The sequence below is a fragment of the Malus domestica genome, chromosome 08 (assembly GCF_042453785.1).
Source record: "Malus domestica chromosome 08, GDT2T_hap1".
NCBI classification, from domain to species: domain Eukaryota; kingdom Viridiplantae; phylum Streptophyta; class Magnoliopsida; order Rosales; family Rosaceae; genus Malus; species Malus domestica.
Window position 1 is genome coordinate 7,211,385 of NC_091668.1, and position 24,958 is coordinate 7,236,342.

Below are 24,958 nucleotides of genomic sequence, written 5' to 3' on the forward strand. Positions count from 1 at the left end.
TAACAGAAGAGAGTTCTAGAAAATAAATATAATAAGACAAAAGAAAAGAAAAAGAAAAACAGATAGAGTTCCAGAAAATGAAAAGAAAAAGAAATAAAAAAAAAGAAAAAGAATTTTATTATCCTACTTCTTAGTCCGACACTGCACCAAACGTTTCACTAAGCTAGTCCAGCTTAGTCTAGTCTAAGCCAGTCCAGGTTAGTCCCTGCAGCTAGTCCAGTCCGAGATAGTCCGGTGCAACAAACGCCCCATATTTTAACGGCATAAATGATAGTCACTTAATATTACAATCTAATATATTTTTTTTTTCATTTTTAAATAAAATGTTTTTAAATTCGAATATCATGAATGCCAAATACGCAATAAATAACACGTTAAAAGTGATGTGGGGTATATTTAGAAATTTCTTATATTTTTAAAATCTAATAAGGTCGAAATTATCATTGCATAGTAGGGTACATAAGTCATTTAATATTGAATTTTAATGTGGGGTGCATTTAATATTATGTGGGGTTTTAAAATAAAAAGCCTTAACCATTTTTATTTTAGTTTCTCATGTAAGTGTTATCTAAACAAAATTATCATAAGGATGAAATAAGAGTGTAAATGATTAAATAGCTAAACAATTATAATGTAGTCGATTGATTGCATCCTTGAAACAAGATGTTCTTATATTAGAAAATAAATCCTCTTACTATATATTGAGAGTCCTTGTATATAGTTACCCCACCCATTTGCAAAACCTTAATCATACAAATTTCATAATCAAAATCGTTCAATTTTTTAATCTTTATTTGAAGATAATTCTTACTAAAAAAATTTTGAATTGAAGATTGTTATCGACTGTGGGACACAAGTAACATATTTTCAATGAATTGTCTATTTATTTGATACATTTGAATGAATAAACCATCTCTAATTCTAACGCTTTTATGTAGAGATGATCTTTAATGTAGCTTAAGAAATTGAACGATTTCGAGTATGACATTTATATGGTGAAGATACATTATTTATAAATGACAAAATATGTGCATTTCTCTTTATTATGAATAATGGATGGAGCAATAGCTCAAAATTATTTTGACAATAAAAATGAAAATGGCGAGTGGGTATTTTAGAGAGAGAAGCCAGAGAGCATCGAGGGAGAGGGAAGAAAAAGAAAACAAAAAAGAAAACCAGTGAGTGGGTATTTCAATTTGTCGTTGGAGATTGGAAACGATCTGGATGAATTTTGGTTTCGGGATTCTTTGGATGAACTCAGTTTTTTTTTTCTTTTCCCCATTTCAGGAGAGAGATGAAGCAGATTTGCAAATGGAAATTATGACAAACACGTATAAGGAGGGCAAAATCGAGATTGGGTAAAAATGTGAGGGCAAATGTGGTAGGACACTGTTCTATGAACAGTGTTTTAGACTTTAAGTTCGAAATGAGTTTTAGTATTGGGCCAAGACTTTGTTAAAATTTAGTATGGGCCAAACCAGTACATTGATGAAACAAGATACACGTATTTGCTCAACAGGTCCAACTTAAAATTAAGCTGATATATAAGGGGCTCAGACCATAATAGCATGACATGATGGATAAAGCATAGATTGGAAATGACATATTTGTCGATTTACCCTCCATTCCCCCAAGAACTTGTATTAAGATGTCAATTTTTTCTTAAATTTTAATTTTAACCAATTATTCCTTGATTTTTTTAATTAGTCAATTTTTTCCTTGAACTTTAATTTTAGCCGATTACTCCCGTGAACTTTTATAAGTAGTCAATTTCCCCCATGACGCTAGATTTTTTTTAAAATTTCATCCAATTTTTTTTATCTATTTAGCAAACAACACATGACAACTGCATGGTCGCAAAAAAAATGAAATTTGGATGAAAATTTTAAAATCTAAAACTAGAGGAAAATTGGCAATTTAGATTTGGGGGGAGTAATTGGCTAAAATTAAAAAAATTTAGGGGGGGGGGTAATTTGCTAAAATTAAAGTTCATGAGAGAAATTGGCAACTCTACACAAGTTTAGGGGGCAAACCGACCAATACCTTTTTGGAAATGTATGAATTTAAAAAGAGCATCTCTAACAGACTAGCTGAAGGTTGTTTACTAGAAATTTGACTCCTCAAACACACCTAATAAACCTCTTCAATGGACTATCCGGATCTCGCTTTGTGAACAGTTATCCAAATGATTCAATCTCATTACAAATTTAGCTGCCATTGGTGGATATGCTCTAAACTAAGGAGTTATTTTATAGACTCGTTGTAACATCCCACATCGTCCAGGGGAATGTATCATGTAAGCCTTATATGTATATTCTCATCTCTACCTAGCACAAGGTCTTTTGAGAGCTCACTGGCTTCGGGTTCCATCGGAACTTCGAAGTTAAGTGAGTTCTTGCGAGAGCAATCTCAGGATAGGTGACCCACTGGGAAGTTCTCGTGTGAGTTCCCAGAAACAAAACCGTGAGGGTGTGATTGGGGTCCAAAGCGGATAATATCGTGCTACGGTGGAGCCGAGCCAGGAATATGGTGGGGGCTCGGGCCGGGATTTGACACTCATAGTTTCACTTGAACGATTAATATTTATTTTATAGGGCTACGGTGAGGGCATGGTTGGGGTCAAAAGCGAACAATATCGTGCTACGGTGGAGTTGAGCCCGGGATGTGTGGGTTTCACTTGAACGAGTAAATATTTATTTTATAGTTAAGGAGCCAAGTAGTGTTATCTCGTTATAAGTTTTTTTTTTTTTTTTGTCAAAACATGATACAAGTCCGCAAAGACAGAGCTAGAAATTTCTCCTAGTGGGGGCAATCCGAAAAACAATTAAGAAGATCTTATTATAGAATGGCTTATACCCAATACGATCATAGGGGTGATTTCAAATGATGATGTATTACAATCTCAATGTTACAAAAATTTCAAACTAGTAGTGGAAAGTAGCAAAGTGATGAGAAATTTTTTACTATAGATAGGCGAGGGAGAGGGGTTTGTTGGTTTGAATGACAAAACAAGAGCACTTTTGCTCATATAATATTTGATATAGAGTGAAGTAGTATGAAGGTATGTTGAATATTAGATACTATATTTACTTCAAAGATAACGTGTGTATTTTTTATAACTGTATTCTGCAATTTAGCAAATGAATTACTTGAGTGGGGGCATCTGCCCCCGGTAAACCTTCATTGGCTCCGTGCAAGTACGTAATATTTATTTGAATTTGACAAAAAAAAATGTGATAAAAAAATGAATACTATTATTTGTAGGGAAAAGGAAACAAGGAACAAGCATTCCATTGATAATAAAAAGCTTTATTGTAAAGGGCAGGGGCCTAAACATGACATTGAAAATGGATTTCTGAAACAACTTGATTATTTTTCTTCAAGAAATTGCCGACGATGGTCAAACTTGGTTTCAGAATCAAGTTTTCCCATGCAGCGTCCACTCTTTTCATGCAACGATGCCATGTTGCGTCCAGTTGGTGGATATCCCATTTTCTTTTTAACTGTTGGATTTTGTGGGTTTGGCGCTGAGTGAGCTTACATGTATTATCCTTAGTCTTTTGGATACCAGATCTAAGCAGTGACTCTAAGGCAAACTCATCGTCCAAATTATTCATTTTTGCCCTATAATACGAATCCAGGTCCGGAGCTCCAATCGCTCTGCGAATGCTGCGATTTGGTCCACTCGTTTCGACAAGTGGTGAAATAGAACAGGAAAGGAAACATCCAGCCGTATAGGAAGCAACACTCGTATTGATCACGAAACCCTGCCGTTGGATCTTCTACAAGTGCTTCAATGTAGGAGTTGGACCCCCCCGCGATGATTGGAATGCATTTTCAGTTGAACTAAACATGGAAAATTTGTACATATCACATAATATTTGAGGATTTCTTGTATATATATATATTTGAAAATTTGTAATATATAAACAAATATAAAACAATATTTGGTTCATCCCAATGCAGCACGTCGTTTGTTGTGGCACGGATCACACTGTAAAAAATCGTTGCCTAAAGGTTGGCGCGACGCAACCTTCGTCGCGCATAACCGTCGCGCCAAGGCAGTGACGCTAGGGTTTGCGCGACGAACAAGTAACATGCGTTGCGCAAAGTGGCTTTGCGCGACGCACGTCTTACGTCGTGCAAAGTCACTTTGCACGACGCACGTCCTATGTCGCGCAAAGTGACTTTGCACGACGAAGGACGTGCGTCGCGCAAACCCTTGTTTTTTGTTTTGGTAAAAATTTGTAATTTTTTATAAATATTGCGCGACGTAGGACATGCGTCGCGCAAACCCTTTTTTTTGTTTTGGTCAAAAATATATATATTTTTTTAATTTTTTATAAATATTGTAATTAAATTCTAAACAATAATTAATTAACCAACCAAAAGTATTTAATTATAACATATATGAAAATGTACATACAAGATGTCTGAACAAAAAAGAAAAAAACAAGTAATCTTCTAAAATAAACAATAAAACGATAAGATATACAAAGAAATATCAAACTATCCAGAGACCAACAAATAAGGACATTGTCACTTGAAGCCTTCAAATTTTTTTAACACCTCCAAACAAAGGACCTTGAGAACGAACTACTGCCCCTAATGCTTGAGCCTCATCAATTGTTGCCTCTCTCTATCTGCACAGACATAAGCATATGGATCAAGAAAAAAATTTGTACTTGTATAGGTATAACTCTTGAAAAATTATATTAAGGGGGATCCTTTGAGAAAAGATAAACACATGATAGATTATGAACTTGATAAACAGCCATGCATTCAATTCTACCAGCCCCGAATACCAGAGAACATATATTACTACAGGTTCCCCGGTATGTATGAATTGCATGAAAACAAATGCAAGGCTTGAAATTTCATATTGAGACATTAAACAGTAGTATTGTAAGCAATAAGAAAGAAAAACAAGCACATTCAAGAAATTTTCATGCTTAATATTTGTTTAGTAGAACGTCTCTCATTGTAGAATCTTTAAAGCAAGTAAATAGGTTACTATCAGCAGTTATACCTTACGAAGAGAGTGGATGGTATGACAGACAAATGTGGGTAAAGCCACATGAGGTTAGCACCCTTCACCTTATCCTTTCTCAGTTAATAAGGATCAAGGATGAAGTCCCTCTAGAAAATGTCAACCTTCAAAGTTTAATCCACATATCTTATTCAAGTATTCAACTGAAGGCTTAGAATAATCAAGATATGATGAAATTCAAAGAAATTAACTGATCACAAAAGCCTCAACATTCAAAGATACTAACTGATCACATAAGCCTTAACGTTCGATGATATTAACTGATCACATAAGCCTTAACGTTGATGCATATATTGCCTCTAAATCAAAACCTCGAAAATTTGATTATGCTATGGAAACTATATCCTGTGGCTTATCACTAGAGCTTAATACTCGAACAAAGTTTCTAAGAGTTGGACTATGTCCCTCTGTATGGTGTATATGTGCATATGTATGTCAAATATTAACTGAGAAGGGTCGTTGGAGACGGTGCAAATTTGAAGATATCTAAAATTGGTCATTAGGCAACAAAACTATATGATTCTTGACCTTTAACTAGTTAAAACCAGCAATTGGAAGCCCAAATTTTTTTTCTGTTCTAATATTAATAACTGAGATGCAAAACCGTAGAAAATTTATGCTAAAACATTATTTCTTACGATACTGTGAAGCATCCAGCTTCAGCCACAATCCTCTTTTCATAAACTTCATATAAAAAAGAAAAACCATGTGCTATTCTTATAAGCATGAATGCAGCAAGCCATGGTGCAAGACCCAAACAAAGTGCATGTGCCATACCAAACTTGGACTGTATAACATGAGAAAGATCATAAGTACTACTAGCCGATAACTCCAAACATGTTTAATTAAACAAATGAGCACGTTGTTTGTTTGCATTAATGCTTTCCAGAAGAGATTAGAGCACGTTCCTTGTTGGAGATTAAAGGGAGACTAACACTTTCATGGTCATCAATTACCATATGAATGCCATGAAAAACAAAAGTTCCACAGACGGATGTTTCTCACTACAATTCAAATTAAGGAAAAAGAAAATGCGTTGCGTAAGTTTTACACAAATTATTTTTCATCCACAGAAAAGAATACAAGCATAATTCTTCCACAAGGAAAATGCAAGGTAAGTCATGTTATGCGAAAAGAAATTCCTTTCACAGAGGCAAAGATACTTAATCTAAATACATAAATTGATTTCAGAAACAGAAGACTAACATATTGAAATATACAAACCCTGCATCCTAATTTTCTGCTCGAAGCAAATAATAAAAAAGCCAAACAAATTTCGGGTTTTCTTTGTCAGTTACAACAACATTTGAGTTTTTATTGTTCTGTTATGTCATATCTTCTAAAGCAAATTAAGAGTCGAGTTCACAGCTGATTTCGAAATCTCAAGTAAACCAAATATTACAAATTTCCCAACAAAAAATTTAAAAAAAAAAGAAAAACAACTTTCCTTCCATTTCTTATAATTTCTCAGTGACCAAACAGATAAAAAATTCACAACAATTCGACACATACAACAAATTAAAGACAGCAAGATAGAAAAATCACCAGTTCTTGGCCCAAAGCGGCTTGAAATGCACTGTCAAGCAGATCTTCCCCCCTCTATACATCTGAACCAATCCAAAATTACCCATAAATTAACGGACTTGAATTACAAAAAGAAAACAAAAATGAGGGAAGAGGGAAAATCGTAAAATCAAAATAAGGCCGACCTTTTGGGGTAGGTGATGAGGATATTGAACTGGAGATCGAACTCGTACTTGAGGAGGTTGTAGACGTACCAGCACTTGCCAGTCCATCGTGTACCCTTGGGATTGGCGGCGGAGATTCGGAACCAATCGTTGTCGTTGGACTTGTTCATCTAGGTGTATTCGAACCTTGAAATATCCAAGAACGATGTGAACTGGCTGAAAACAATTCCCTTTGCAGACCCATCCTTTTCAACCATGGATCTAACCACAATCATTAAATTAAATATGCAAATAATGAGATTGAATGTGCGAACCTGAAGAGGACATCGAAATTGACGGGGGCGCGAGCTTGGCCGAGGTGGAGGTGTGTGAAATTTTTTTGGATGAAGGCAGAAATAGAGAGAAATCGAGAGATGGTGTTGGGAATGAGAGACAGAGAGTTTGAGAGAGTGATTGAAGAAAGAGAGAGAGAGAGGAGGCTCAAGGCTCAGGGCTCAGGCTGCTACGCGAGATGTGAGAGACCGTGTGAGACCAAATTTCGGAAAATAAAAACAAGCGCCTAATTTTTACAAAACTACCGCCAAATTTTTAACATTGCACGACGCAGGTATACATTTCGACGTCGCGCAAAGTGGTTTTGCGGAACGACCCATTTAGGCGTCGCGCAAGTTATACATATATATTTTAAAAATTATTATAAAATTCTACAAAACTAATTTCAACGATCCAACCATCAAACTTGTTTGTATATCCTTCAAGATTGCATACACTAAAAATCGCAAAAAAAAAAACATTCAGAGCTCAAGTAACAAGACAAAACATTTCGACGGTTATAAATGAAAAATCACGATTTAACGGTTATTTTAACTCCGAATTTGATGATTTTTTACAGTTACACTCCTTGACCCTATGTGAATACAATGAATGAACTCGATCGTCAATTTAAAATATTTACACTAGTAGATACCACAAAATCTTATGTTATACTTAATGAAAATATAAATAAACTCGTAAGTGTTAGTGAATCTATTGTTTTGATGGGGTACGCATTTTACAAAACTAATTTCAACGATCCAACCATCAAACTTGTTTGTATATGCTTCAAGATCGCATACGCCAAAAATCGCAAAAAACAAACATTCAGATATGAAGTAACGAGACAAACACTTTCGACGGCTATAAACGAAAAATCACGATTTAACGATTATTTTAACTCCGATATTGATGATTTTTTACAAATACATTCCTTGATCCTATATGAATACAATAAACTAATTCGATCGTCAATTTAAAATATTTACACAAGTGCATACCACAAAATCTTATGTTATACTTAATGAAAGTATAAATAAATTCCAAGTGTTAGTGAATCTATTGTTTTGAAGGGATACACATTGTACAAAACTAGTTTCAACAATCCAACCGTCAAACTTGTTTGTATATGCATCGAGATGGCATACGCCAAAAATTGAAAAAAACAAACATTCAAAGATCAAGTACGGAACAAAACTTTTTGACGGTTATAAACGAAAAATCACGATTTAACGGTTATTTTAACTCTGATTTTGATGATTTTTTACAACTACACTCTTTAACCCTATATGAATACAATGAACTAATTCGATCATCAATTTAAAACATTTACACCAGTGGATACCACAAAAGAAGAAGGCAATGCAAGAACCAAAAAAAAAAAAAAAAGACTTTGCACGACGTAGGTGCCACTGCGTCGTGCAAAATGGCTTTGCGCGACGTCGTTGTACCTACGTCGCGCAAGGTCATTTTTTTTGTTTAAATTTTTTTTTTACCCTTTTGCTTATGAGTACAAAATAAATAAATGAAAATGTACTTAGTAAATACATATATCATTGATTTTGATGGGAAACGCATTGTATGAAATTAGTTTCAACGATCCAACCGTCAAACTTGTTTGTATATGTTTCGAGATCGCATAGGCCAAAAATCACAAAAAACAAACATTCAGATATGAAGTAACGAGACAATCGTTTTCGCCGGTTATAAACGAAAAATCACGATTTAACGGTTATTTTAACTCCGATATTGATGATTTTTTACAGATACACTCCTCGATCCTATATGAATACAATAAACTAATTCGATCGTCAATTTAAAATATTTACACAAGTGGATACCACAAAATATTATATTATACTTAATGAAAGTATAAATAAATTCTGAGTGTTAGAGAATCTATTGTTTTGAAGGGATACACATTGTACAAAACTAGTTTCAACGATCAAACCGTCAAACTTGTTTGTATATGCATCTAGATCGCATACGCCGAAAATTGAAAAAAAACAAACATTCAGAGATAAAGTAATGAGACAAAACTTTTTTACGATTGTAAACGAAAAATCACGATTTAACGGTTATATTAATTCCGATTTTGATGATTTTTTACAGCTACACTCATTGACCCTATATGAATACAACGAACTGATTCGATCGTCAATTTAAAATATTTACACAAGTGGATACCACAAAATCTTATGCTATAGTTGATAAAAGTATTAATAAATTCCAAATGTTAATGAATCTATCGTTTTGATGGGAAACGCATTGTACAAAACTAGTTTGAACGATCCAACCGTCAAACTTGTTTGTATATACTTCGAGATCGCATGCGCCAAAAAATTGTAAAAAACAAACATTCAGAGATCAAGTACGAGACAAAATTTTCGACGGTTATGAACGAAAAATCACGATTTAACGGTTATTTTAACTCTGATTTTGATGATTTTTTACAGCTACATTCTTTGACCCTATATGAATACAATGAACTAATTCGATTATCAATTTAAAACATTTACAAAAGTGGATACCACAAAAGAAAAAGGCAATGCAAGAACCCCCAAAAAAAAAAAAAAAAAAAAAAAGACTTTGCACGACGTAGGTGCCACTGCTTATGAGATCACATTCGTTGTACCTACGTTGCGCAAGGTCTTTTTTTTTAAAAATTTTTTTTTACCCTTTTGCTTATGAGTACAAAATAAATAAATGAAAATGTTCTTAGTAAATACATATATCATTGATTTTGATGGGAAACACATTGTATGAAATTAGTTTCAACAATCCAACCGTCAAACTTGTTTGTATATACTTTGAGATCACATACACCAAAAATCGCAAAAAAACAAACATTCAGAGATCAAGTAATGAGACAAAACTTTTTGACGATTGTAAACGAAAAATCACGATTTAACGGTTATATTAATTCCGATTTTAATGATCTTTTACAGCTACACTCATTGACCCTATATGAATACAACGAACTGATTCGATCGTCAATTTAAAATATTTACACAAGTCTATACCACAAAATCTTATGCTATAGTTGATGAAAGTATTAATAAATTCCAAATGTTAATGAATCTATCGTTTTGATGGGAAACGCATTGTACAAAACTAGTTTGAACGATCCAACCGTCAAACTTGTTTGTATATGCTTCGAGATCGGATACGCCAAAAATCGTAAAAAACAAACATTCAGAGATCAAGTAACGAGACAAAACTTTTCGACGGTCATAAACGAAAAATCATGATTTAACGGTTATTGTAACTCTGATTTTGATGATTTTTTACAACTGCACTCTTTGACCCTATATGAATACAATGAACTAATTCGATCATCAATTTAAAACATTTACACAAGTGGATACCTTGTACCTACGTCGTGCAAGGTCTTTTTTTTTAAATTTTTTTTTTTTACCCTTTTGCTTATGAGTACAAAATAAATAAATGAAAATGTACTTAGTAAATACATATATCATTGATTTTGATGGGAACCACATTGTATGAAATTAGTTTCAACAATCCAACCGTCAAACTTGTTTGTATATACTTTGAGATCACATACACCAAAAATCGCAAAAAAAACAAACATTAAGAGATCAAGTAATGGGACAAAACTTTTTGACGATTGTAAACGAAAAATCATGATTTAACGGTTATATTAATTCCGATTTTGATGATTTTTTACAGCTACACTCATTGACCCTATATGATTACAACGAACTGATTCGATTGTCAATTTAAAATATTTACACAAGTTTATACCACAAAATCTTATGCTATAGTTGATGAAAGTATTAATAAATTCCAAATGTTAATGAATCTATCGTTTTGATGAGAAACGCATTGTACAAAACTAGTTTGAACGATCCAACCGTCAAACTTGTTTGTATATGCTTCGAGATCGGATACGCCAAAAATCGTAAAAAACAAACATTCAGAAATCAAGTAACGAGACAAAACTTTTCGACGGTCATAAACGAAAAATCATGATTTAACGGTTATTTTAACTCTGATTTTGATGATTTTTTACAACTACACTTTTTGACCCTATATGAATACAATGAACTAATTTGATCATCAATTTAAAACATTTACACAAGTGGATACCACAAGAGAAAAAGGCAATGCAAGAACCCCCCCCAAAAAAAAGACTTTGCACGACGTAGTTGTATCAACGTCGCGCAAAGTTGGAGAAAAAATGGTAAAGCATTCTTTGTTTGGCGCCAAGATCTTGCGCGACGGAACTTTGCGCGACGAAGGATGCCGTTGCGCAAAGTTGTTTTGCGCGACGCAGGAACTTGTGTGTCGGGCAAAGCTGTTTTGCGCGACGCCAGTCTTCGTCGCGCAAAGGCCTTTTGCGCGACATTTTGTGTTTTGCGTCGCGCAAACATATTTTTCTACTAGTGACTCTCCAAGATTTCTACATATCAAATAATATTTGAGGATTTCTTGAATATATATATTTGAAAATTTATATATGCTAATAAATAATAAAATGCAAACTATGTATGAAAAATGAGATAATATTTAACAGAAATATTGAAGATCGAGGCTTGCGTACCGCAATATTCTTGAAACAGAAATTTCATCCCTACTCAGTGCTTATAGTTATACGGACGTCTGATTCACCAGGATTCAACGATCAAGTCAGAATTCCAGCACCGGAAAACTTGACTTCTGACGAATTTCTGTGTGGTTCTCTCATAAAAGATATTTGTGATTGTAGAAGAATAATCTAGATTTTCTGTGTTCTAAATGCCATGCAGATGGATGTATATATAATATGATTATGCATGTTCGCAACAGGTATGAGGAAAGGATGTATGTGTTCGAAGACATCTTCTCATATGTGTGTTTTCTTTCTGCGTTCTTTCACACTTCAGACTTTATCTGAAAGGATGAGTATGTTGATAAAACAATAATTAATTAATTAATTAATTAAAAATAATTAATTAATTAAAATAAATAAATAAATAATCAATTAAAATAATTAATTAAATCCGAAAATAATTAATTTACGTATTTAATTATTAAAGCCCGAGCCCAAAGGCCTAAGGCCCATCTTTTGATAATTAATATATAATTAAAGGGTTTAATTATATATTAATTATAATTAATTATCACATCCCAAAGCTCAATTCCAAGGATGAACCTAATTTTATTCTCCACGATCCATCACTCTAATCACTTTCTATAAGGGACAAAGTCTTATAAAGTGAGGGAACCTTATGGTGGTGAGCAATGTGGGACAATGAAATTCTACTCAAAATTTCCAACACGTAGCATTTGGCTTTTTAGTGATCAAGAAGATTGCAATAGGCACACTTGCTATGCATAGTGCATTTGGATGAATCGGTATAAGGCCGACCTCCTAAACCAAATGAATTGGACAGTTCTGAGGAAGGACGGTTACAAACTACCATCGCTTCCCTCTTTTCCCCTCGCCCTTTATAGCATCCGTCTGACTCGCGACGTACAAAGGCATAGGATGCTTGAAGGCTCGTGGTTGGTTATTTGTGCAGAACCTTACCACGAACTTGTTCAAACTTATCATCACGGCCTCCCAGGATAGGATGAACTCATTGATGCTCATATGATTCTTGATAAATCTTAATATCCTTTTCACAACTCATGGATACCTTACTGTAGTGATCTAACTCCTGAAAATTTTCAGTGACTTCACCAAAGTAAGTAGACACAGGCTTCCCATTTGGTTGGAGGTGAGATGCTCAAGGTATAAACTCGCATTTCATTCTTCTCATCAAATAAAGCAACCTTCAAGGCTTTCCAAATGTCAGTTACAGTCGGTAATCGAGTATATTGCTTTATCAGTTTTGGCTTCATGTAGGATAGAAGCCAGTTCTTGACTTTCTGGTCCTCAGAGTACCAATCATCGTACATAGGATTGTCTTCGGCTGAAGCCTTACTTGAGCCACAAAAATATCGCAACTTCTTTCTTCCGATTAGGGATGGACAACTGTTATGGTGGGAGGTTAACCGTGGTTATTTACCCATAACTGTTCCGTATAACCGTTTACCTGTTGAGTAATTGCATAAACAGTTATACTCATACCCATAACCGTTTATAAACAGTTAACCATACCCATAACCATGTACCCATTTAAAACCGTGTACCTATTTAACCATAACCGTTTACCCATTTAACCATAACCATACCCGTTTACCCATTTTTGAACCCATTTATCAATTTTTTTTTGTCTATTTTCCCATTTTTTTCACCCGTCTACATGTTTTTTTTTTTTTTAACAACTTGAAAATTACAAAAGAAAATTTGTCATAATTTTCATTTTCTGACATTAAACAAGTTTGCTTATCCAGGTGCAACGAGGGAGCACATCCATTCTAGTCAATGTGGTTACACTCATGCCATAGGCGGAGCTACAAAGGGACCAGAATAGTCATGGGCCCATTCTGCCTTTTTTCTTGATACAATAACATATTGTTGTTGCTGCTGTTTATCAGTGGAATACTATTAAATTCAAGTGTGCCCCTTTTTAATCTAAACTCTCTTTTCCTTTTACATGCCCCGTTTTTCACTCCATCACTCTTATTTCAGTGCAGACTTCATTTCCCCTCCTTTTGCTATCAACTTTTCTTTGTCATTTCTTTAGTCCTTTTGTTATATTTTCAAATCTTTCATGCTTAACTCTTACTCGTATTCAAGTGTTTGAGTTTGTACAATGTTTTTAGTTCTTTGTACTAAATTTGATTGGTTTTCCAAATGTGCAATATACTACAACTTTTCATGTTATGAGGCCCCTTCTCACATAAAATTCTAGCTCATCTACTGACTCATGCCAGCATGCAGTAATGTATCTTAAACATTAAACATTGACAAATACACAAATTATGAAAATTCTCACTTGAAATACTTAAACTTTACTGACTCAAATGTAATTAAATTAAGGAGGAAACAAGCAATTGATCAAAGCAAGTTGATGATATTCATGGGGTTTGCACGTTTCAGGCAGGGAATCAAAACGCACCGCATCAAGCAATAATAAAATAACTAAACACGACATAGACAAACCCGTGTTCACCTGGGCTCTGATCAGCTGTGCTGGTCCACTCGGAATCCCTGCTGAAGTCCTCTGCTCGGCTTGATGTTGAGATAGAGAGTGAGATCTGGAGAGGGGAAAGGGCAGCGAGGGACGAGGCATTTGAGACTCTGAGTCTGGCGGAAAGATTGAAAATTTAGGGTTTTTAATTTTTTTTTAAAATTTTACATATATTAAATTAGGCCTAATCGGATAAATGGTCACCGTGGTCATAAAGTATTCGAAACATAGCCCCTATGGTAAAAAAATTATGATTTAAACCCATGTGGTCTAAGTCTGTTAGGATTTATATCCAATATTAAAACTTCTGTCATTCCTCCATTAGTAGCATGCATGTGAGTCTCATATGTGAGAATAAGATGGTCATTTCATAGTTAGTAGCATGCCAATAGCTTAGCTAAAACCCTCATGACGTTCCCAATTCTAAAGCACGAACAAAATTCTTTTATTGAAATCAAAGGTTTGGTTCCTGTTTGAAAAGCCACATCGATGGCTAAGCGAAGAATTGAGGGAGACGGCGCACCAACATACTCAGGTATTGTTGCAATCTTGATAACTTTAGGTGATTGTTCTATTTTGAAAATGGTTTGTTCGTAATCATATCCACCATGTGCAGTTTTATGCTTGAAAGTTTTTTTCTTTTTTCCAGTCGGTCTCCTCCTTATTATGCTTCAAAGGCTTTTCCTTTTTTCAGTCGGTTTCTCTTTTTTTCCAGTCGGTCTCCTCCTTATTATGCTTGAAAGTTTTTTCTTTTTTCTAGTCGGTCTCCTTCTTAGTGGTATATATAGGGGTTTATGTGTAGGGTTTTGAAAGAGAAGAAGGCAACAAAAAGGAAACAAACAAAGCAAACTAGAAGGCAAAAACCCAATTAGTTGTTTAATAGCAGTAGAACAAATCTTATTGCTTTTTTGGATTCCACATTCCATCGCTTGTCGGTTACCTTTGAAGAAGGAGTAACAGCATCAATCAAGATGGAAGCGATGAAATGGGGGATGAAATGACCATCTTATCCTCACATGTGATACTCACATGCATGATACTAACATAGGAATGACGGAAGTTTCAATTTTAGGTATAAATCCTAACAGACTTAGACCACAAGGGTTTAAATCTGAATCTTTTTACCACAGGGGCTACCTTCCGCATACCGTATGACCACGGGAACTATTTATCCGATTAGGCCTATTAAATTAAATGGGTAAATGGATACATAATATAACCGCGGGTAATACCGATAACCGATTAATATCCGTTATAACTACGGTTAATACCTATAACCGCCAATTTAAATTTCAAGGATATACAGTTATACCCATAACCGTTTGTTCGTCTAAAAGGTTACCCATAACCATAATCGTGAACTTTAAATAGACGGGTAACCGTCGTTATCCAAACCCATCAAACTCATGTGTATTTTGCCTATCCCTACTTCCGACTATATGCATCTCAATGAGAAGTGCTCATAGGTCATAGTTGTGTTCATCTTGCAACACTCTAATATTAAAATTGAGTTGTTTGACAGAACAACAACCGAGGCAACGAAAGACTGGATTTCGGTGGTATCGGTGTTGGACTTCTCTACCATTGGAGCGGTAAACAATCGATTCCTGGAGATCGAATCGAGTAGACCTGCTCAGTCAAAGCAGAGGATCGAAGACAAGAGGAATCAAGCAACGGCTGTTTTTTGCGTTTTTTGGGCTGGTCGCTCAAACAGAGCAACACGACATAGGATTAGGGTTTTGAAATTTAATTTATTTTTATTAAACAGGCGTTGGTGCTAGTCGATTTTGAGAATAATGCTTCTATTCTTCTTATAAGGAGGTGATATTTATACAATACAATAAATACGTTAACCAACACTTCAATAATAATTCAATAACCAACAACTACATAATTTAGTTTACAAAATTTAATTTAAAATTTTGATCTGCACTTTTTAAATTGCAATTGATTATGCGACTGAATGTCAAATATGAGTGTGGAGTAAGATTCCTGCCTCAACTGAATAATCACTGGACATAAAAATATTAAAAATGCAAGACTCTCTGCTTTCAAAATGCCTTCAAGCTTGAGAGAAAGAAGCCACAGTTTCCTGTCCCACAATGCTGCTTTTCGTGTTGGTCTTGTCTCTTGTGGCTCAAGCCTGCTCAGCATCTCCAACTACCCAACAACCAAACAAAAAAACAGATCAACATCTCAAAAGCATATTCATCCTGGCCGGACAGAGTAACATGGCGGGTCGAGGCGGCGTGGTTAACGACACCACCACAGGCATTGCCACCTGGGACGGTGTTGTGCCGCCAGAGTGCCGCCCCAACCCATCAGTCTTCCGGCTCAATGTGAATCTCACGTGGGTTAAAGCAAGCGAGCCTCTCCATGCCGACATTGACGTGGAGAAGACCAATGGGATTGGACCCGGCATGGCGTTTGCCAATGCGGTATTGGCCAATCACTCTAGTACCGTTGGTCAGATTGGGTTAGTTCCCTGTGCGATCGGCGGTACTAACATAACCCAGTGGAGACGTGGCTCCTTTCTGTACAACCAGATGATCAGGAGGGCCAAGGCTTCGTTGCAGAATGGTGGTTCGATCAGAGCACTTCTGTGGTATCAGGGCGAGAGCGATACAGCTAGTAGAGAAGACGCTCTGTCTTATAAAAACAGATTGGTAACTTTTTTGGGGGATGTACGTTTGGATCTGCAATCTCCTGATCTCCCAGTAATCCAGGTACGATTACTTAGTATTGTTAATTAAGTACTCAGTTTTTGTTTATACAAACGATAAAATTCTGGTGTGGCATTCGAATGTAAGAGTACGAACACACCGGCAACTCGCGCAACTCACATTAATACTTGGTTTTGCTCTTTTAGATTTTCAGCTTCTTGCCTCAGCTTCCATTTATTCCTTGATCTCGTTAATCCAAATTTAGCAAAGGCAGGTTTTCCTAATTTCTGTATGATGTCACGTTGTTAGCTAGGTTTAGATATTTTTAAAATGTAAGTTGTTGAAGTCGGTATCACTGTTAACTAATTTAATTACAAGTTTGATCGATTCCTAGGTAAACCTAGTGCAACTTGGTATTTCTTAGTGTGATATGAATTATATCCAATTGAACTGGTTAAAAAAATTAATAAGGGAATTCACATCTAAGCTTAGAGTTGAAATGAAGAGACATAATTGAATTGATGTTACGAACGCGTTTAACTTCAAATGTTCTTAAAACAATGGACGTCTTGCAAAGAGAATTTCCGGTCAGATAGCATATGACTTTATATAAATTAGTGATGGACTAATTAGTTGGTTGATAATGGTGTGTCTGCAACTCTAGAAATAACAGTGCGGGATGTGTGTTGGTTATATAGGTGGCTCTAGCATCCGGGTATGAAGCAACACTGATAGAGATAGTTAGAGAAGCCCAGCTGGGAATCGACCTTCTAAACGTGAGAACCGTCGACGCCAAAGGTCTGCCACTGGAGCCTGATGGCTTACACCTCACTACCCCTGCCCAGGTTGAACTTGGGAAAATGTTGGCTGATGCGTATCTTCAGTTCCTGCCCATCGCCATAAGTAATGCTCCTGCAACATACCCTAATTATGTTTTCCATTTTGTACTTTATTTGCTACTGAAATTTCTCACCACGAGCTAGCTAACTTGTTGCTTGATTCATAGTGTTTACAAATTGAAATGTTTGTATTTATTAGGGTAATGGCCAGGCTACTATCTTATGATTGACTTTGTACTATGATACACAGGGGCGGAGCTACATGGAGGCTAGAATATGTCTGGACCTATTTTGGAATTTCACCCATTTAGACGTGTTGTTTCCTGGTATATTCAATAAGGAGTATATGGTCCATTGGTGGAGTAGAGTTTAAAGTTTCCAACGAGCCATGGGTTTGAGACTTTTTTATGCAAACAATTTTCTGATTCTTTTACCATCAAGCTTTATAACTAGCCTTCTGTTTTATCATATAAGCCTTCTGATGCCAATAACCTTTTTATTTTTTTAAACTAATTCCTTTTTTTTTTTTGTCAATTCATATAAAACAACATCTATACAATTTAGAGGAAGATCTAATTATGTTGAAAGAAAAATCTCATAGTAACAGTTTTGAGCCAACCATGACTTTAATTTTTTGTTCAAATCTAATATGTTAATCATTTTTATTATTAAAGCTCGTAAACAAGCTCTGTTCTTATGATATAATGAACTCAATACTAATTTTGTTCATACAAATGTTAAAGCTTCATCATTCTTGTTTGATTAAAATTTTCATGACAATACAAAGCAACAACAAAAAACCTTAGATTGTTCTCCAATTAATTATACTTGTAACTACTTTTTTTCTAATTATACATGTAATGCATTTTTGGCTCCGCCACTAATGATATACATATTATTTTTGTAGCGCATGCAATAAGTAGTAACTGACCATAAAATTGTTTCATCTCTGCTAATTAATTTCGTTTTATGATCCTTGTGCTTCAAGCATTAGCATGGTAAATAATAGCTAAAAGAGCATCTCCAAGAGATGCTGTAAAACAACTAATACTCTATTTTAAACTTGTTAAAAAAAAATATTCTATTAAATAGTCATATTCAAAAAATTCATGTTGTAAAATAGTCTCTCTTATAGCAAATGAACAATCACTCTTTAAATTTAGAGTGTAACTGTTCATGTTGTTAAAATAATTTGTTGTTAGAGGTGAAAAGGTCAACTGAGTAGCTAAATAATAATTTTTTATATTGTTCATTTATTAGTTAAAAAAAAATAGAATTTTTGTTAGAGATGCTCTAATGCGCTTATCAAATGGTACGAATTCATCAACTGAGATGAAAAAGTATGAAGAACTCAAATCCAAAAGGCCCAACAATTCATTAAAAGGAAAACTAATGAAAAGTTCAAAAAACTTTAGTTTTAATGAAAAAGACAAATAAAAATGTAGTGAATAGTATCAGGAAAAGGTAAAAATGTGATTTTTCATTAAAATGAACAGTATCGAGAATGTTTCGTGAAAACTCCCCTCATTAAACCGAGTCAATTGGGTGCCTATGTAAGTAGGGGTGGTATTGGTACGATTACCATACCAAAACCCATGTACATACCATACTAAATTTTCTATATGGCAAAATCTATTACTATTACCGTGCCAAACTTTTGGTATAACGAATTTCGGCATGCCAAATAGTTTGGTTGGCATGGTAAAGTAATGACAATTACCACTTTGTTTTGGGCTAAAATTTGGTTTTTTTTCCCAACCCAATTCAAGGCCCAAGCGTGTTTTGGCCACTCCTCTTGGGTTTCTAAAACTTTTTTTATTTAATTACGCGAATTTTATAGAGATTCATTCAAGAAAAAAAGAAGTAAATAGATGAAAGAATTGCTGAAAGAACTCAGCATTCCTAAAGAAAAAGTACAAAGATTCCTAACTACTAGAGAGAGAGAGTCGCCGGAATGGGAGCAACAGAGATGAAGTCGATGACAAAATGAGTGAAAATATGAATTCGCAAAGGCAAGAAGGCTTAGGTCTTTTTATTGGAAAAATAGAGGTTAAATGGTGAGATGATGATTTTGGATAAATGAAAAAATATATATATATAAAGTGCATATATAATGATAATAATAATATCTAATTATATATAAATGAATAAATAAATGATATAATATTAATAATAATGGTACAGTACGGTATACTATTGATAATGATTTTGAATACTATTACTGTACCAAAAATATATAATACGGTACAAATATCGTACCATTACCAATGGTACAAATTTTTTTGCACAACTTTAATATGGTACGATTGGTATGGTAATTTGGCATAAAAATATACCTGTTCCTGCTTTGATCATGGGCTGGCTCTAAAAGCGACAAGAACTCAACCCATATATCCAAATACCCAATTAAATTCAATCCGAATGAGGCCTAACAATTCTGTGTATTGTGGATAATGGGAAGTCTCTGGCTTCTGACAACGTATGTTCATCAAGCAAGACTAGGAATATAAATGACGAGGAACGATGATGGACCGCTTTTTAATTAGGAATTTTAACGAAAAACTCACGGTACTGTTTATTTTAACGAAAAATTATATTTTTATACTAAAAAAATCAATCTTGGTACTATTCATTTTACCCTTTATTTTGTCTTTATCGTTAAAACTCAAAGTTTTCAAACCCTTTTCATTAATTTTCCTTTTTAACTATCTTTGAAATTGACATAGTTTTTCATTTTAATTCTTAAAATTTGAAATCGATAGAAGTGGTTCATAAGTTTATCTACAGTTAATTATATCGATTTTTTTTTTGTGAAAAAAACTTGTTAAATGTTGATTAAAACTAGGCCTGGCAAACGAGTCGTGTCTGTCGTGTTCGTGTCGTTTTCGTGTAACACCTGTTATCTTAACGGGTCGTGTCGTGTCACACCTGTTATCTTAACAGGTCCTTAACAGGTCGGGTCACTTTACCCAACGGGTAAAATGACCCGACCCGTTATGACCCGTTATGACCCGTTAAGAAAAATATATTTTTTTCTTAAATTTGCACATACCACACATTAGCACATAAATATTACTTCAAAACATTAAAACATATTTGTCATTTAAGTACTACATCTACACTCGAAAATAAGAGCCTAATAAAAAAACATCCATACACTAGTCTATTACAAAATATTAAATGTGTAAGGATATACAAAATGAAAGAGTCATAACCGTTAAATCGAAGTTAAATGTGCAAGGATATGCAAATCGAAGTTAAAATAACCGTTAAATCGTGATTTTTTGTTTTATAACCGTCGAAAAGTTTTGTCTCATTACTTGATCTCTGAATGTTTGGTTTTTGTGATTTTTGGCGTTTGCGATCTCGAAGCATATACAAACAAGTTTGACGGTTTGATCGTTGAAATTAGTTTAATAGAATTTGTATCCCATCAAAACGATAGATTCACTAACACTTAGAGTTTATTTATACTTTCATAAAGTATAAAATAAGATTTTGTGGTATCCACTTGTGTAAATATTTTAAATTGACGATCGAATTCATTCATTGTATTCATATAGGGTCAACAAGTGTAGTTGTAAAAAATTATCAAAATCGAAGTTAAAATAACCGTTAAATCGTGATTTTTTGTTTTATAACCGTCGAAAAGTTTTGTCTGATTACTTGATCTCTGAATGTTTGTTTTTTGTGATTTTTGGCATATGCGATCTCGAAGCATATACAAACAAGATTGACGGTTGGATCATTGAAATTAGTTTCATAAAATTCGTATCCCATCCAAACGATAGATTCACTAACACTTAGAGTTTATTTATACTTTCATTAACTATAACATAAGATTTTGTGGTATCCACTTATGTAAATATTTTAAAACGATAAAAATACCTAATTTTTTATAATCTACATAAAACGAGTTCATTATCACATAGTATTTTTATTAATATTATATTTTTATGTGAAAAAATTATAACGACCTAATACTATTAATTAGACAAGAATATCACATGACTATGAACTTATTCTAAGTAGGTATTCTTTATCATGGGATATGTGGACGCAAAGCGGACAGCTCACATGATACGTGCCCGTCCCTGGTGCCCCCTTCTTTCCACACTATGGCTTGACCGCGACGAACTAAACTATATCTATCATCTACGACTTGGCCAGCTGATCATGTTATGTTTGGAGGTGCAAGTTTCAGACTAAGTTCAGTTTCGCAACATGAATATTTCAAACGTATGCATTCATCGTTTTATTAATTTTATACCATATGTTTAATATTTGTTTGAATTTTTTAAAGTAACTTATCTATTAACTCTGCGTTCTGTTTTGAATAGTTTTTTTGGTAGGGAACTGAAGAAATAAACGAGCAGGAGCAGTGGAAATCAAGGTGGACACAGTAGATTATCGGTATCCGGCAGGGGAAGATAAACAGCCCAAGAAGGAGAAGGTTGAGGTGGTTCATGAGATTCGAGATGGTGGAAATAAGGGAGCTGCAGGAGGAGGTAGTGACTTTGTTGATCTTGATGCAACTGCTGCAGTTGGACATACCCTCGAGTCAGCCAAGGATCACCAAATGAGTGAGGCCTTTAGATATGGAAAAGGATAATCGCCGGATCTTTTTCCTAAGGGTCCTAGCGTTCATGATCGTTCGTACGGTCAATTTTCATTAAATACTATTTATATTTAATTTTAAATTTTAAATTTTGAAATTAGTCTTACCGCACATACTCATTGCTTTTGTATAACAAAATAAATCTTTACAACTATGTACACAAAGACTACAACATTTTAGCGAAAAAAAAAGGAAGATGAAATCGATTGTCCGAAGCTGAACATCAAATCGACTGTTTGAAACTCCACGTGAGGTATGATGATTTTATATTTTATTATCTTGCATCAAATTTATAGGATGTCAAATTGTTGGTTGAATCCTTAATCACGAGCTAGTTTCCACAATCTACTAATGTTGTGAAGATATTTCCGTGAGTTCTTAAGGAAAGAGTGAAGACATTTTAGTAGATCTATTTGGTTTAGTATCTATAAACGTTTCAAAAATAATTTCTATAAGCATATGCCAAAACACTAGTTCCAAGATTGGCATACATGTGTTGAAGCTTTACATGTTTTAAGATAATTTGATTAAGTAGTTGTATTAAGATAGTTATCTAAAAAGTAGGTTGATGTTGGCAGAAGACTCCACGGTACCTACGAGTCATCCCCAATCCCTTCCCTCCCTGGTGCAGATGAGGGAACTAAACTAGGGACAAGGATTGTTTGCCCCCATTTCTGATGTCCTTCCGTGCCTTTTATTTGTGTGATCACGGTTAAGTCATGTTAATATTTTATATTACTATTTATTTTTGTCTTATTACCTCTATAAAAAAATATAAAATATTAACTTAATTTAATCGTGATCAAACAAAACAGAAGAACTCAAAAGAACACCAAAAGTAAAAGGGCAGACAATCCTTATCCTAAAGTAGATGGCCGGTAGCTTTTAAAAGTTGTGTTATCGTATCCAAATTATAGCAGGTGCGAGATTTCCATTGGCCCATTGGTAATTTGGTAATGCTTTCAAAAAATCTCTTGTGACTTTAACCTCCGTCACAATGTCTTGCTTACCGACATCAGTCCATTACAAAATAAAAAAAGCAAAAGAAATATGTGCGGACCTGCTACACAGAGATACGTGGACACGAATCGGGCAGCTCACAAGATACGTGTCAGGCGCTGGTACGCCTTCAACTCGACGAAGTAAACTATATATCTAGGTGCATTAGCCAACTAATTTCATATAATCTGTAGGTGGAAGTTTGAGAATTGTCCGAGTTGAATTTTGCAATATGGATGCTTCAAAGGTAGGAATTTCATCCATCATTTTATTTGTGCTATATGTTTTGTTAGCGTAGTAATTCTACGTCTGGTTTTTTAATTAATTGGGTTAAATTTTGTAGGGATCAATGGCAAAAACAAAAGAGGAAATCAGGGTGGAGACAGTGGATTATCGATCACCGGCGGGAGAAGACAAAGAAGCCAAGAAGGAGGACGTTGAAGTGGTTCATGAGATTCGAGACGGCGGAGCAAAGAGTGAGGGTGTTCACCCTTTTGCAGGTGCAGCTGCTGCAGTGGCAAACACCATTCAATCAGCGAAGGATGCCATCTCTGGCAATGCCAAAGAATCCAAAGATGATAAGACCACTGAATGAGTGAGAGCAGCTGGTGCACGATGACATTATATTATTAACGTGTGCTTGTTATTCGACGGAAATAAAAACTGTATTGGCGCTGTGCACATATATTTGTGTTGCCTTGTACTTGTTTTGTTAGGCATAAGATCTGTTCATATGTCGACCTGGTAACCTATATGGTTTACTTTTGTTGCAAATATTTGTTAGAAATTGTGCGATTGCAAATTTTTAAGAGATTTATCATCCATCTCATTCCTTCATCAAGCTGTGTGCATCTCTGTGTTCGTGAGGAGGATCTTCTGTACGTGACGTTCATTCAAGAGAAAATAAAGCAAGATGGAGTATTGCAAGACAGTAGGATTTGGTAAAGCTTTGATTTTGGTGTCTTATCAAATTTGAGTCTTCTTGGTGGAATGTGTTTACGAGCGATGTGCTCTGAGATTTTTATCTTCATTTGCTGCAGAGTTTTTCCCTCATAAACTCTGTTTTGTATGATTTTTATCTTTATATTTGTTGTTGCGTCGCAGGATTTGAACTGCGTTTCAATCCCACGTATTTTATCTGTTTGGTCTGATTTGATTTTCACGATCCATCTGCGATTTTAATTGATACTAGAACCATCTCTGGACGCACTTACAGCGTGTTTACCACACGGGATTTGGAGCGGAAAGAAACGAAATCGCATTCCTCCCAAGCATTCCAGCGTTTATTAAACATTCAGGGAATGAAAAAGTAAGTGGGGCTCACTTAAAATCCGGAATCGAATTCCTTAATCTTCCCGAATTCAATTACTGGAGGTGGGAATTGAATTTCCGGAGGATGTCTCCTTCTGGAATCAAACATTTCTACCCAAAATACCCTTGTACCTTCCACCAGCAGCGCACCCTCTCCTTCATTTCTCCTCCGCCGAGTCCTTGCACCTTGACCACCATCATGACACTGCCCTTACACACACCAGCAAGAACGCCAAAATTGATTCGACTCATCCGCCGAGTCGACCATTCAATCTCGTCCGTTAGCCACCACAGTTGCTTTCTGCTTTCTGTTTGTCCACAACCATCCACCAATGACCCATCTTGACCCACACACCTGCAACAACCAGTTGTAGCACTTTCCCAGCACAATCCACC

General features: G+C 35.0%; 1 protein-coding gene and 2 long non-coding RNA genes across 4 annotated transcripts; 2 read left to right on the plus strand and 1 right to left on the minus strand.

Moving 5' to 3' along the window:
• Nucleotides 1–4,377: 4,377 nt before the first annotated feature.
• Nucleotides 4,378–7,258, minus strand: LOC139198376 (uncharacterized). The gene is made up of 4 exons (XR_011583829.1): nt 7,053–7,258; nt 6,760–6,924; nt 6,596–6,657; nt 4,378–4,643 (listed from the first exon to the last, which is right to left on the minus strand). It is a non-coding gene; the product is annotated as an uncharacterized lncRNA (long non-coding RNA).
• Nucleotides 7,259–16,097: 8,839 nt separating this feature from the next.
• Nucleotides 16,098–18,086, plus strand: LOC103441080 (probable carbohydrate esterase At4g34215). Its single transcript, XM_008379774.4, has 3 exons — nt 16,098–16,858; nt 17,494–17,698; nt 17,885–18,086. The coding sequence occupies exons 1-3, from the start codon at nt 16,235–16,237 to the stop codon at nt 17,905–17,907; spliced, it is 852 nt and encodes a 283-aa protein (XP_008377996.3). The 5' UTR covers nt 16,098–16,234; the 3' UTR covers nt 17,908–18,086.
• Nucleotides 18,087–21,811: 3,725 nt separating this feature from the next.
• Nucleotides 21,812–24,182, plus strand: LOC103428759 (uncharacterized). Of its 2 annotated transcripts, XR_011583595.1 has the most exons (4): nt 21,812–21,843; nt 21,975–23,498; nt 23,595–23,967; nt 24,036–24,182. It is a non-coding gene; the product is annotated as an uncharacterized lncRNA (long non-coding RNA). The 2 variants fall into 2 exon arrangements; XR_528494.4 differs by having other exon boundaries at nt 23,595–24,182.
• Nucleotides 24,183–24,958: the final 776 nt, after the last annotated feature.